The 16,132-nt window shown below is 34.9% G+C and overlaps 1 protein-coding gene across 5 annotated transcripts in view; it reads right to left on the bottom strand.

Annotated features, from left to right (window-relative positions):
- Positions 1-16,132, bottom strand: part of SEC24B (SEC24 homolog B, COPII coat complex component) — an 84,735-nt gene that overhangs the window by 38,866 nt on the left and 29,737 nt on the right. For 3 of the 5 annotated variants that reach the window (XR_005833858.1, XM_040626222.1, XM_040626223.1), the window contains exon 4: positions 7,673-7,777. The exons of the other annotated variants lie outside the window; for them this stretch is intronic. Coding sequence is in view for 2 of the 3 variants with exons in the window: in XM_040626222.1 (XP_040482156.1) it covers positions 7,673-7,777 (105 nt within the window). In the remaining variant the exon portion in view is untranslated. The remainder of the gene's footprint in view (positions 1-7,672; positions 7,778-16,132) is intronic. 5 annotated transcript variants of the gene reach the window in all.

The raw sequence follows: 16,132 nt of genomic DNA, 5'->3' as shown, positions 1-16,132 counted from the left end.
ATAATACCAAGAATACAGAGAAACTGGAAACTTCGTGAGACAGTAATTGGGTGCAGTCATGTTGGAAAACGTTCGGTGGTTTCTCAAAAGGTTAAACACAGAGTTAACTAATGACCTGGCAATTCCACTCAAAAGAAATGAGAACACAAACCTCCACAAAGAACTGTACGTGAACGTTAATAGCAGCATTATTCATATGGCCAAAAACTGGAAACAACCCAAATGTCTGTCAACTTAGGATAAATAAAATGTGATATAGCTACACAACTGAGTATTATTCAGCAATAAAAAGGAACAAAGTATTGATATATGCCACAACGTGGACGAACCTTGAACACATTATGCTAAGAGAAAGAAGCCAGTCACAAAAATCCACATTATTGTATGATCCTTTTATATGAAACGCTCAGAAAATCTAGAGGCGAAAAGTAGATGAGTGGTTGCCTAGAGCTGTGCGGATGTACCCACGGAGGAGGGTAAGAACAGGAAGTGACTGCTAAAAGGTATGAAGTTTCTACTTGGGGGTGATCAAAATGTTTTGGTATTACATAGCGATGGTTGCAGAACTTTGTTACTATGGTAAAAACTGCCAAATAGTACAACTGAAATGAGTAAATTTTACAGTATTTCAATAAAGCTATTATTTAAAAAATACATAGCATTTTCTCTGATCAAGAAAAACTTTTAAATGTAAATATCAAGAAATAATTATTCTTGAAACAAATTTAAAAGGTTGCTTATACATATCAAATTATTTTAAAGATTTAAAGTATTAATTTTGTAGATATATTGTTTTCAGCTGCCTGGGTAACTCAGTAGGTTGAGCATTTGACTCTTGATTTCAGCTCAGGTCATGATCTCAGGATCCTGGGGTCAAGCCCTGTGTCGGGCTCCATGCTCAGTGGGGAGTCTGCTGGAGATTCTCTCTCTCTCCCTCTCCCTCTGCTGCTCCCCCTCATCCTCTCTCTCAAATGAATAAATTTTTTAAAGAGTAATATTCTGCTTTATTTATTAAATAATTTAAAACCTGCTAGCTTCCTTTAAAATTCACCTTAGGAAGAACCAATGCAAACCTCTATTTTCAACTTGTTAAAATAGCAAGCCATGACGAAAGTTTTAAATCCAGATGAACCACTGAACTAAACACCTTAAGCTTTCCTAAAACTTATTAATTCTAATTAGGCCACGATATCACTACCAACACAAGTCAAAGCAGTATTTTTTTAAGAGATACATTCTACAAGTTAATATTTGATTTCATTATTCCCCTACCATCTTACAAAACAAAGTCTAAGCGCCTTGTGGTATCATAAGGAACTTCAAAATGTGGCGTCTACTTGCCCTCTTCACCTCTACTTCTCTCCTATTCCTACACCGTTTTCCCTTTTACCTTATGATGCAATCACACTGATCTCATTCTGCACCCAACATACCATCTGTCTTCCAATTCTGCACTGTAGATACTGGTTCACTAACCGAGATTCTGTTCCTCCACATGGCAAATTCATACTCATCCTTCAAATTTCAAATCCTCCATAAACCCTTTCTGATATACCCATGGAAAATCATTTCCTCTTCTATGTCAGGACATTTTCTCACTCCTTAATTAATGTACTTTTCAAGATACACCGTAATCACATATGCTTCCCCATCATATTATGAGTATATGGAGGAGGCTATGCTACTGTGTTAATCTCTGGAACCACGACACCAAGCAAAATACCGCTTTCTCCGTAACAAGCTGGCTTTACTCAAATGAATAGCTAGCGTAGGGACTTGTCCTCATTCTTAAACCTTAGATAGGTCCAGTTTGCAGGTACTTATAAAACACATAATCTGTATTACTGATTAAATACTATACATTTGCCATGGCTGGAGAAAAAAAAAAAGAGCATTTTGAAATGTTTAGTATTTCAGTTAATAGATTTGGGGCTAGCCTAGACATCTAATTACCACTTGAATACTATTTCTATTTGAAAGTACCTTTCGAGTTCTAACTCTAGATGCTGGTACCAAATCTCCTTCCACTGTAGCCCTAATACTCTGCCCCCTCTCACTATACAGAAAGTTGGGAGTTTCCAGCTACCGCAATCATACATACATATGCATAGCATGTTTATAAGCTAAATGTCAGGTAACAGGTATCACATTTTCTTTTTAATGTAAATGAACACTGGAAACCCTCAAACACTTTTTTTGTGGCATGAATATCCTTTTATATCCTTCAGAGACCCAGGACATGTGTTCAATTTATAAAATTTAAAAAATACATACGTACTGAATTCAGCTGAAAGATATTTACTTGTTAAAATAATAAAATACTACATCAATTAAAGGGAAAGATAGATTTGAACCCTTTAAAGGATTCTCTTTTGAGGGGTAGGGAAAAGGGAGAGATACTGGTCAAAGAGTACAATCTTCTAGTTGTAAGATGAATAAGTTTGAGAAATCTAATGTATAGCATAGTATTATAGTTGATAATACTGTATTATATAATCGATTAAAAAAAATTCTCTTTGGAAGTTAGACCTAAGTAGGCCAACATTGTCTTGCTATCTACAGGAGTCGACTTAATTTGTTCTGTGTCAAAATACAACATTACCTTTTAAAATACCCAAGGCAAACCAGAAACATATCATTATCTCTGACGTAGTACCTGGAGCTGATTAATTACTATTAACCTGTGTGAAAGTCAAACAAAAACTGACTATGACCTTAAAACTTGTTATGAAAAATCAGAAGTTTTATTCCACTCGCACCGACAAAACACAGCACCAGGCTGTCACATTCCCAGAGCCATGTGAGAAAGCTACCTGTTGTCCTCTCGCCTCTTCCTAACATGAAAATCCCTCAGAGGAAAAGTGCCTGAGAGTTGGTTTAGCAGGTAGCAGAACATTCGCCGACCGTGTTTTCCAGGAACAGGGCTGATAAAGTCCGAAGTCTGAATTAGTCTTTGTGTTCTTTCCCCCCTTTCATATCACTTCACTTCTCAATTTTTATTTCACTCCTTATTTCCTTTCACTCCCACTTTCAAGTCAGTAGTCCTTACTACAACAAGTATGACAGTATCTGTCTGCAGTACGGGACCTAAAACTAACTGCAGGTCCACTCTCGCACTAACAACTGAAGGAGTGAATACCTGTGACTGAAGAAACTTAAAGAGAAGAATTTAAGATACAATCATATGGGAACCTGATAGCTTGCTACTTGTTCAAGCTTCCTTTAAGGTTATTCTCCAACAATTCCGAACTTTTAGTAGCTTTTAACAAAATATAAGATATCCCTAGTACAAAATCTACACCATAACTATAATGAGGAATACGAATGATTTCTGCACCTACTCATTAATATTTCATTATTGTTCAATAAATTTTTTCAAAAGTGGAGAACAATTCCATATAAACTAAACACACAAAAGTCCCACGAATATAGGGAATAAATACCCCTGAAATGTTTAAAAACTAGAGCACTCTAAATTTCTACTTGATATAAATCCTTATATGTAGTCCCCACAACAATTTGAGCCACTTTCTTTTACCTCTTTACACATGAAAAAATTATTGTAACTGAGCAGGGTTTTAAAAAATAAAATTAAATTCATTTAAAAGCTACATTTTCTTTCCCATTCAGAACATGTCTTTAATTTGCAATCAACAAATATATGCATTTTTTTTTTTAACAAACCATGAATTGAGAACACAGGATTCTAGTAAAAATGTCCATGGTGCAGTCTTAATATTTTGTTGCGTAATAAAAAAAGGCAGGAGGAAGACAATATGTAAGTAATACAGTAGTGATTACTGCCACATGCCCTTTAGTTTCCTCATACTCCAGTGCTTTGTGTTCTCAATAGGAAACAGGGACTCCTTCCTTTTCACACCTTTGTGCAGATAAGAGAGATACCAGTTTCACCTTCTACTCTGCTACTTAGCAGTTGTGGGACCAGAGACAAATAGTACTTAGCTAGCTTGTTCACATCATAGTCAACTCTGTAAAATGGAGCCAATTATCTCTGGTTTACAGGATTATTGAAAAGAATAAACTGCAGTAAGAACATAATCTCAATGTTAATGACTGTTAATCTTTTTGATTTGCCAGACACGTTCTAAGCTCTTTACAAAGAATACTTTCAATCCTCAAAATAACCATATGTAATTATTACTATTATTATTCCCATTTTACAGATGAGTAAACTGAGACTCAATGAGTTTAAGAAAATTGTCACAAAGCTAGTAAGTGTCAAGGTCAGGATTTGAACCTAGAAAAATTGACACAAAAACCCATTAGCTCTTTAGTGTTGCAACTGGCACATACTAAGTGCTCAAAAATGTCAGGTATTATTAAAATCTAAATGCCACTGAGCTAAGAACTCAGAAATTTTTCTGGTGTAGCCACTCTGGAAAACAGTATGGAGGTTCAACAAAAAGTTAAAATTGGAACTACCCTATGATCCAGCAATTACACTACTAGGTATTTACCCAAAGGATACAGAAATACTAATGCAAAGGGACCCATGCACCCCGATGTTTATAGCAGCATTATCTACAATAGCCAAATTATGGAAACAGCCCAAGTATCTATCGACTGATGAATGGATAAAGAAGAGGTAGTATACACACACACACACACACACACACACACACACACACACACACACGATGGAATATTACTCAGCCATAAAAAAGAATTAAATCTTGCCATTTGCAATGACATGGATGGAACTAGAGGGTATTATGCTAAGTGAAATAAGTCAGAGAAAGACAAATACCCTAAGATTTCACTCACATGTGGACTTTAAGAAACAAAACAAATGAGCAAAGGGAAAAAAAGAGAGAGGGGTGCAAACCAAGAAACAGACTCTTTATATAGAGAACAGACTAATGGTTACCAGAGGGGAGGTGGGTGGGGGGAAGGGTGACATAGGTGATAGGGATTTAGGAGGGCAGTTGTTGTGATAGCCCTGGGTGTTGCATGGAAGTGCTGAATCACTATATTGTGCACCTGAAACTAATATTACACTGGAGTTTAAATAAAACCTTAAAGAAAAAACTCAGAAATTTTTAATCTGTAATATATTCAAGAAAAAAGTAATTAAACAAGACAATAGGAGAAAAGCCATAAATGCTTAATTTTTTTGATTTCCCAATTTTTTTTCAGTCTAAGGAAACAGATTTTTCAAAAACTGCACCTAATTACAAGCAGAATAAAAATGACAGTAATTTAGTTAAGTATACTGGAATTTAAAAAATAGTAATCAAAAAAGAGGGCAAAAGTTAGGCTGACAAATAATATACAAAAATACATTTTTGTATTATATATATATTATATATATATAATACAAAATAGTACATTTTTGAATGCGCAAAATAAGGATCATGAGAGGATCTGAATAATATATATGTTAAATAATAATAATAATACAGGGCCTCAGAATAATGACCCATTAGTAGCAATAACCACATACCACAATCAGATCTTTGTTTCTAAAATACCCTTCTTCATTAAAGGAAACGGGATGCCTTGGAGAAATGGCTCAGTCCATGGCTGTAGCAGTGTAAGATGAGCTAGGAATACCTTCCGGAGGCCTCAATGTGCTTAAAGTAAGTGCTTCAAGATTCATGGGAACATGTTCAAAAGACAGTTTGAAGGAGCTGTCACTGGCCATGTCTAGGACAAGCTGCTATCAAAATAACTAATGATTGTAATGGATTATTACTGAGTGAATAAAATAAGAATCCATGAGTCAATATGAACCCAAAGAAGTCAACGAGGGAGAAGAAAAAGCTCTCCTTTACACTGAAATCTTGACTCATAAATATAGAAGGAATGTTGGAATTAGAAAGTCATTAATAAATGCTAAAACTGAGTGACAGTTTAATTAAGAACAGGACATTTACATGCTATCAAAAAATCTCCCCACAAATTACTTATTAATTTCAAAGGGAAAAAGTGGTAACTTAACAGTGGAGAAACTTGGCAGACACCGTTTTAATCAAGTGATCAAAGTTAACATCATCAATATGGGAACAAATCAACATCATGTGTCTTGGACAGGACGCACTAAGAACACAACATTACTTCTGTGGTAATCCTGCCAAAAACACATGATTTGAGTCTAATCACAAGGACACATCAGATAAACCCAAATTGAAGTACATTCTGAAAAACAACTTGCCTGTATTCTTCAAAAATGTCAAAGTCAAGAAAAAGAAAGGTTCTGTCTTAGATGGAAGGAGTCTAAATAGAAGTGGCAACAAAATTCAATGGATGACCTTCAACTGGATCCTCATCAGTGTTTAGTACCCTGAATACTGTATTGCGTTTATGTTACGTAAGACACTGTTCTTACGATGAGGAAATACATACTACGGTACGGAGGGGTAAAGGTACATGGTAACGCCAACCTACTTGCAAATGATGTAGGAAAAAAAAGACATAATAATAAAGCAAGTGGGGCGAAAATGGTTTATATAAGTGTACATGGGGGTTTCTTTTACACTTCTTACAAGTTTTCTGTAAGACTGAAATTATATAAAATTTAAAAATTACAAAAAATCCAAAAAGATAGATGGGTGTTTACATATTTAAGGAAAAAAAAAATTACTCCCCATCTATAACCTTCTGTTTTTACCCTCCACAAACTGTGCACAAGGATCTGAATATTTAAAAAATGCGTAAGAAATAAACTTGTATTTAAACATATTGTTTATAGAGCAAGTCCTTCTACTAAAGATGACCAAAGGACGGGGCGCCTGGGTGGCACAGTGGTTGGGCATCTGCCTTCGGCTCAGGGCGTGATCCCGGCGATCTGGGATCGAGCCCCACATCAGGCTCTTCTGCTAGGAGCTTGCTTCTTCCTCTCCCACTCCCCCTGCTTGTGTTCCCTCTCTCGCTGGCTGTCTCTATCTCTGTCAAATAAATAAAATCTTTAAAAAAAAAAAAAAAAAGATGACCAAAGGAGAATCATGGTTATATATAACTGGAAAGGTCAGCACTTATTGGTTGTCTTAAACTATAGAATTAATGAAGGAACTGAGCTGCTTAATGTTGAGCAGCGTACTACCCAGCAAAGCCAGAAAAAGATATTAAAAAGGTTGCAACACATAATCGTATATACAACTTCTTCACTAGCAAGATGTGAACTACTACTTGAAGAAGCAGGGTAATAACTACAAATTCTGGGTCTTTTAAATATATGACAAGAAGGGCCAAAAAAGGACCTCAAAGAAACATTGCCAATTTCTCTTTCACTATTATAAAATCCATATGGCTCATTTTGATCAGATTAAAGTGGCATGCAAAGCAGAAAATAAAACATTATTCCTAAAAGGGTGCTAAAGCAATCATAAGCCAAAAGCCTCAGTTAGGGCTCATTCTTTGGCACGTGACATGAGAGAAACGCATTTCTGAAAGAAGAAAGCACTCTATCATCATGAAAGATGCGTTGTTACTTATAAAATAGTAAAAGGTATCCAAAGGAGGAAAAATAAAACCAACAAACAAGCAAAACACCTCATTTCAAGTGACCCAACCGTCTATAACCCAAAGCAACCAAGTCCATGGAGCTAAATCTGCAGACAGTTTTTTTTTTTTTAAAGGCTCACAGACTGTGGACATAAAAAGAAAATTTGAGTAGGAAAAGATCAAGAACTGGTGTAAAGCTAAAGCAGACCTGCTTCCTCATCCTCCTCCTCCTCTTCCTCATCATCGGAAGTTGATGACAAGGGAGTTGGTGCGGAGCTAGCTTGATTATTAACATAGTCACCATACTGCATGCCTGTAAAGTGGAAAGCACAAACACAAGAGTCAAACCAACAGGAAAGATGAGAAATAAAATTTTGACATTGCATTAAAAGTGAGAAAGAACTCTGGCATTCTAAAGAACATCCCAGCATGCATTTTAATGTTAGCAAATTTATTATCAAAACTGGAACCGTTAGAAAACTTCTGCAAAGCAGTTTAGTAAAAGCAGCTTTTACATGAACTGGTTTAAGTGTGAAAAAAGTACCACGTATTACACTGACAATAGTTAGGAAACTGTAATGATACTCTGAAAATTTTACTGAGCTCTATACATGTTTACCTTCTTTGACCTTGGGGCCCTTGTGGTGTACTTCCTTTGGGACTGTACATTCTTGGTGAGCAGTGATCATTTCCACTGAAATGAATTTATACCGCATTCAACACACACGCAAACACCTGATACCTTCCTTCTGCTCATGCCACTTTGATGGTAACTCAGTTCTCATAACGGAAAAAGAATGACAGTTAAAGAAAAGAACTGTATTCTGAATAGTTCTCTGCTCACAGATGCTCAAAAAAAAAAGCTCATTAACTGTGGTCCTACAAGTGTGACAATCACAAAACAGGGACTTTTCTGAGATGGCCAATCATCTCAGCCTATTGCCTACACGTCAGTCTAAAGCAGGTGGATGAGACTGGTCCTCTGTGTAAGTCACGCTGAGAAGGAAGATAGTGTGGAAAAGGCACAGCTGTTAACTGTGTAACACTTCTTCAAAAAAAGTGACTGGGTATTTTTCTTATTTAATAAATCTGGTAAAATGAGGCTAAAAATTAACATTCACAAAGTTATAAGAGGGAAAATAAAATAATCCCAATTAAATATAAAAATAAGTATCCTTATAAAGAAAATCTGTAAGTCAACTTGAAAAAAAATAAAAGAAAAAACACAGAAACATGTGTTAATTTTTAAGGACATTGCACAATATCAGAAGCACAATAAAGCCCTGCTCCACCAAAATCACATGGTAGTCCGCTGATGCTTTCTTTCTTTTTTCTTTCAGGGGACCTTGTAAAACTAGCATGTTACGTTAATAAATATAACTCATGTCTATCATAGGAAAAATGCTATTAAAGAGAAAAATTTAAGCTCAGAAGAGAGCAAAGGTTAAACTGTCGATGAGTGAAGTTTTGATCTTCCCACTAGGACCAAATAAGTCACAAAAAAATCTGCTGGCTTTGCTGAGACATCTTTTAAACAGATAAAACAGGGGCGCCTGCGTGGCTCAGTTGGTTAAGCACCTGATTTCAGCTCAGCTCATGATTTTGGGGTCCTGGGATCAAGCCACCTTGCAGCTCTGTGCCCAGTGGGGAGCCTGCTTCTCCCTCTCCCTCTGGCCTCCCCACCCCCTGTTCATGCTTGCTCTCTCTCTCATAAATAAAAGCTTTCAAAAATATATATAGATAAGATAGTAGTTACCACAAACTCATCTGAGAAAGTAAAAATCAGTATGAACTAAAATAAATTCAGGCAATACAAGAAATCAATCTGATACTTTGAAAGACCAAATTCACAGTGGCATGTTCCTCTAACAAAAGCCTATTTAAAACGAAAATTTGACTAATACTAGACCTTGCATTAAATATACTAAAAAGTCTGCAATTAAACACAAGTTAATTGTAAAAAGATTTTAGAGAAAACAAACTCCTCAATTTAAGAACCTCTTTAAAAATGAAGTACTTTCTCAAAAAGCAATTAGCATTGCACTTTAAAAAGTACAAGTGTGTGTATACAATAAGAAGAAACGAGAAAGAAGAAACTCCATTTACTGCACTAAGAGAGGCCACTAAGCAGGAAAAAATCAGAAGAGAATCCCTTCTTTTCATGACTGACTCAATATTCAGACTGCTGACTGTGTAACTAATCAAAGGAGCCAAACTACAGCACAAACCCGTATGTATGATAAAACACTCCTCTCTTCCTCCACATTTACTGAATTAAAAACAGATTCACTTATTATTGGAAAAATATCCAATGCTTCATTGGAAACAAATGAGATGGCTATACAATGATTAAAAAAAAAAAATCTAAAGAGCAACTACTTAGTGCACTGGAACAAACCTATAAATAAGACAGAATAGAGTAATATTGCATCATTTTATCTTATACTATGAATGTCAATGTACTATATTAACAGAATTTCGTACAACATACTCACATTTATACTTCCCTGAAAAAAGATGCAATCCTTTTTGAGAAGTGCTAAGGATAAAAGTGTCAAGATTTAAAGCCTTCCCCTGCTGTGACTCTTACTAGGCTCAGAATTTAGCCTTCCTTTGCTTGTCCAAGTAAACTCTGTTTAATTCTTGAGAATATTAATGGCACAAGAATATGACATTTTTATTTGTGACTCCAGACTAACTATCAATCCTTATTTAAATGCCCTGCTTTAGGCTGGGCACAGTACATGCAAACTACAACAAATGGGGAGTGACAGCCAAGTCATCTACTCCAGGATATGTGAATGGTTATGCGAACTTCCCGAGTGCCTTGATTTAGACCTTCTTTAAGAGCCAGAACCTACGTATGAGGTACTCGGATTGCATATATGAGGTGGTAGAGTATGACATCTAGAGCTCAGCCTGAAAGCCACTGGAGAAATGTACATGGAGTACCTCCCACTCCACCCACTACCACCACCACCAAATGGGGCGGGAATGCTGTATCCTAACTTACTCTGTTTTAATCAGAGCTTTCACGATGTGAATCTAGTAAATCAAGAAGCAAGATACACCTCACAGACAGAACCTAACATGATGAAGAGCTTTGTTATCAACTGGGCCCCGATATTTTACAAAGGACATTCAGTTTACTACCTCTCATATTAAAGTACCTTCAGGCAAAACTCTCCAGGAGACCATATCCTTGGAGCTGCTTAATAAAAGGCATCTTCACTGTTCCCTGGATACAGCTACACTGGGAAAAAATAAAACTAGTCTTAAGAGAACAAATCCCTCGTGGAAGTTAGCTTTTTAAATTCAAGAGGTCAGACTTTTGAGTGTTATCTTTTCTAAGCTGGTCTTCAAACTAGGTACACATAATATAAGACTTCCAAGTCTTTGCAAAATAATGGTTTTAAGGGAATCAATTTCCATAGTACTCTCTTTCTAAAATTTACCCACCTAAGAAAGTGCCTATGTTAATGACAGCCATTCTCTCACTTTACAAAGGAAACACATACTCTTAACTTAACCTACATCTTACCATAATACATAACCCTGAGATATAAAAATCTCTCTGGCACTAAAGGGAAAGAAGGCTTCCTCCTTCCTTAAATGATTAATCAAGGCACCCTGTATCTACAGACTTTCTTTTACCTTTTCATACATGTTTCAGTTAAAGACAAAATAGGTTAGAAATAGGGTTGGTGCTCACTGGAATTTTTTTTTTTTTTTAAGATTTTATTTATTTATTTGACAGAGAGAGAGACAGCCAGTGAGAGAGGGAACACAAGCAGGGGGAGTGGGAGAGGAAGAAGCAGGCTCCTAGCAGAGGAGCCCGATGCGGGGCTCGATCCCATAACGCCGGGATCACGCCCTGAGCCGAAGGCAGACGCTTAACGACTGAGCCACTCAGGCGCCCCTCGCTGGAATATTCTTAATTCAGAAATACTGAAAAGTAGACTGGTGGGAGTGACGATGAATTTATTTAATAATTTTGCATACACGCAGCTCAAAAACGACTACTGTAAGAGAACCCCCTGCTTTTTTTAAAAGAGTCCCATGAGAACAAAGCAAAAACAATAAGACTAAACAAACAGCAGGACACTGAATTCATATTCAGGACACTATGAATAAAGATGGGGATTCCACGTTCAATTCTAGGTTCTATCACTTACCACCTACGTTTTCCTGGGCAAGTTACTAACCTCTCTAGTTTTCATTTATATCATCTGCAAAAAGAGGTAATAACTACCTCAAATGGTTGTTGTGAGGATTAAATGAATTAATATATTTCAAAGCTTAAAATGTTGCCTGAAATATACTAAATACTATATAATTATTAGCTATTATTATTGAACTTTAAAAACGTGTTTTTGTGTATATTTAATTAAAAACACTTATTTTCAGCTATTCCTAATACTTATCCCTATAGGGAACAGGGCAAGTCATTAAAAAAAGAACATTTCAACAGAGCAGTATTCTTAGCAATATAAATTCTTTTAAAAACAAGTAGAATGTTTTCTAGGATGACCAATTTTTTTCAAGATACACTGGATAAAACTAACAGATAAAGATTCTACATAATTTCTTTCAGAGTCAATATGAGATGTTCAATAAAGTATTTTGCAACCTATTTTATCAGAAAGTATTTATAAGGATTATAATCACTTCTCACCTCCTTTTCCTTTATACAATATTTAATTCTGCCTCCTTTTAACAACAAAAAAAATATTTACTAACAGGGGAACCCATTATCACTTAGTGGTATATGTTTTTCTTTTTTTGATTTATTACATGGGAACATTTTTATCATGATGTCTCATGAAATCAACAGTTATTTCTGATTTTTATACTTGATTCCTATTTAAATATTTTAAAAAAGTCAAATATCAGAGTTTGATACACACAATGTATATATTTACCAAAGGAATCAATGCTTTTCAAGATAGTCCTCACTTCGTAAATAGCATATTAAGTACATGCTGCACTGCTTTATTTCAAATTTGGTAATGAAAACAGCATATCGACTCATTGTCTAGTTTTTATAACCTACTATAAAAAAGGAAAATTAACCATATTAGATCTTTGACATTTAAATTTGACTACTTTTAGTAATTTGGCTTAGGAGATATATGCTATAATTTATTTCTCAGTGGAGCTTATGATACTCCTTTGAAACTCCAGGAACACATTTCCTTAGATTAAAAAAATGAAATTAGATTTTCTGACGAAGAATAAAATTTGTCTCACTGGTTTGAAAATGAAGACTGCCTTTGACAATTAGGTTATACGAGATAGCACATGTAAAACAAATGACCTCTACCACAGCTTGAAGTCTTTGATAAAAATACATTTAAAGGATATGATATTGTACTGGTAATGGTACAATGAAATTCACAATATTTTGAATAACTGCTGATTCAGTAAAACAAGTATTAGGTTTGGAGGCAGAAGATCTATATTGATCTTGGCACCCCACCTAGGGAGTTTGTGTTTTTGGGTAAGACACCTAAACTCTATAAACTTCAATTTCTTCTTCTATAAAAGGAAGATGAAATATGATATGCTTGCTTCACCTGATGATCAACTGAGATAATAAAAGTTAAAGGTATTTCAAAATCGTAAACTGCTACGTGAAAGTAATAACGCTACTATCCATCTACAACCTGGAAAGTTAAATCTAACAAACAACAATAAAAATTTCTGACCTGTAACTCAGAAGGTTGAACACATTAAAAAAACTCCAAAGAACAATACTGCTTTAACAAAAGCCTTTCAATACCATTCCAATCTACTTTACTTGAACAAAGTTTCTTAACAATTATATGCGTGAAAATAGAAACTATGAATGAAATTTATCTAAAGTTTATCTTAGGGGCGCCTGGGTGGCTCAGTGAGTTAAGCATCTCCCTTTGGCTGAGGTCATGATCACAGGGTCCTGGGATCGAGCCAGGCATCGGGCTCCTTACTCAGTAAGGAGCCTGCTTCTCCCTCTCCCTCTGCCTGCTGCTCCCCCTGCTTGTGCTCTCTCTGTCAAATAAATAAATAAAATCTTTTAAAAATTAAAAAAAAATAAAGTTTATTTTATTTTAGTAATGAGTCATATATAGCTATGGTAGGGATGGGGGAGAGCCATTCATCTCATTGAAAGATGTATTTCCAGTCAAAATTTACTTTGCATAAAAAATACGCAAATTCATACTTTTTATATGTTGTTTTGACCAACTATATGCTAACAATAATAGTGTTGACAGTTCAATCCAGAAGAAAAAATGCTAATGCTTAGACACTTATGGTCATAGACAATAAGTAAAATGTTAAATTTCCACTTATATAATATTACTATGGCAGAGAAGTATGACAGAATGCTAAAAGGAGTTTCTAGCTTAAGAATACATTATATTATTACATTCAGGAGAAACAGTATGACATTAAGGAGAAAAATGTTAAAGAAAGGCTCATTTGGGCCTTTTTTAAAAGGATGATGGTAGGTTCATTCTAGTGGATACAGAGAATAATATAACATATTTATTTTAAAAGTCAATATATGCATTATGTTGAAAAATTACGTACCTTCAACTATTTAGACTTCTGGTTAAAAATTTTAGATGTCAATGTCAATTTTAGATGTTACAGAGTTTACCCAAAAACTTTTTAGGAGATATGGAGCAAAACTTTGCAGCCTCCTGTCTTAAAACCAGTATAAGAATGCTGGGTCCTTCTGAGAATAACTAAGTAAGGGTGTCTTTGAAGCTGCGAAAAAATATTAATCTCTTTTAAGCATTAATATTTTAGTAGTCATATCAGAACCACAGCATAGCTTATGCAGCCCACACACCACCCAATTACAAAAGGCACCATTCACACAAACCACAACTTACACAACATGGTAGCCCTTCCTCACACAATTAGGTTGTATATCCCAGATCTATTCAAAGGTAAAGAGGCCACTAAAATAAACCAATCTCCTACTTGAGAAAAAGGAACACTAGAAGTTACAATTCAAATGTTTCTAGTATTCTCTTTTCTGTTACTTATTCAAGGAGCTTCTCCTAGGTACATCAAAAGTTTGTTAACAGCCAACAAAACAATTCAGCCGCATTTTATAGAAAGATAAAAAGGTTTGAGTTAAAAATCTTTCACTCTGCTACTTGGGCAGAGTAGTTTATAATCTTGGGGAAATTACCTAATCTTTGTAAATCTCACTTTTCTCATCTGTAAAACAGAGATAATATTATAGGATTGCAATGGGGGTTAAATGAGATAACAAATATAAAGTATCCGGCAAATTGTAAATGCTCAATAAATGGTAGCTCCTCTTTTCAAATCTATCTTATTAAATCTATCTTATTAGTAAGAAAAAAGGAAACAAATTATGATTATTTTGTGGCAATGTGGTTTGCAAAATGTCACTTATAGTAAAATGGTAGGATGGTACTTAAAATGGTAAAAAGGAAAATATACTAAGAAAAAAGATACTAGCAGGGGCAATGTGAAGGGTCAAAACAAGCATAATATTTAAGAAAAGGAAGGCAGTCATTGATGTAAAGGAAAGATACCATTCATTTGGTTAGGAGTTCAATCTACCCTTTTTTTCTACTCATGATAAGCAAAACTTTCCTACCAGTCCTCCATTTTAAAGGCAAATGCTTTTAAAAAACTAGATTTTATTCCTAATATACCCACTGGCTTGTTGGGAATCAATGGACACTCCATGATGCTGCAGTTGGTTTTCCTATAAAGCCAAATAAGAAAATTTATAATGTATAATCTGCTCAAATGATAGAAAGTACTCTTGACCACATACTCAACAGATAATAAGTAGTGAGATCAACCTAAGGTGCTTTTTCTGAGTTTTAGAACATAAGAGAGAGAGAAGGAGAATTCTTTATATTCAAGGCGAGAAGCTGTCATTACATAATAAGTATAGTCCCTAAGATATTACTAATGGTTGCTCTGGAAACACGAACTATAGATTGCTAATAACAGTTCAGTTATCTCTCATGAAATGAAAAACACAGTATTTCAACTGGAAACATCAATAGATTCAGAATTTTAGCCAGAAAGAAAACAAAATACTGCCAAAATAAAAGGCAAAGTAGGGAAAGTGGGTCAAAACAACACATTTTAGTTACCTGTCACTTATTTAACACATGAAGAATATTAAACAAGCAAATGAATCAACGGTACTGTTTGTCCATGCTGCAAAGGTATGGCTTACAGTTGCATTTTCACCCTTCTCATTTCCAAAATTCGGTCAAAAGTTACTTTCACTAATAATAATAACAAGTAGAGAAATCATCAAATAGTATATGGAGATTAAATAAAAAAAATCTTGGACGCTTTATCCTAAAAGAGAACTATAACCACCTTTAAAAAATAGGAAACAAATGTTCCATAGTAGAGGGATGGATTGGTAAATTAGAATACACTGAAACAAGGAAGTATTAGCCATGAAAATGACTACAACAACTATGTGGAATATGAAGAACTGTGTATAATTTAATAAATTTAAACACAATATACAAAATGGTATATAAGCTATGATTGCAATTATGTAAAAAATAATCTTAAACAGACTATAAGTTAATATATACAAAGAAAACAGTGTTTGAATTGAGACTATAAATTTCTTCTTATTGTCTATATATTACGGTTACACAGTTTG

The sequence above is a fragment of the Ursus maritimus genome, unplaced genomic scaffold (genome assembly GCF_017311325.1).
Source record: "Ursus maritimus isolate PB19 unplaced genomic scaffold, ASM1731132v1 scaffold_11, whole genome shotgun sequence".
Lineage (NCBI taxonomy): Eukaryota > Metazoa > Chordata > Mammalia > Carnivora > Ursidae > Ursus > Ursus maritimus.
This window is presented reverse-complemented; position numbering and strand designations above follow the sequence as displayed.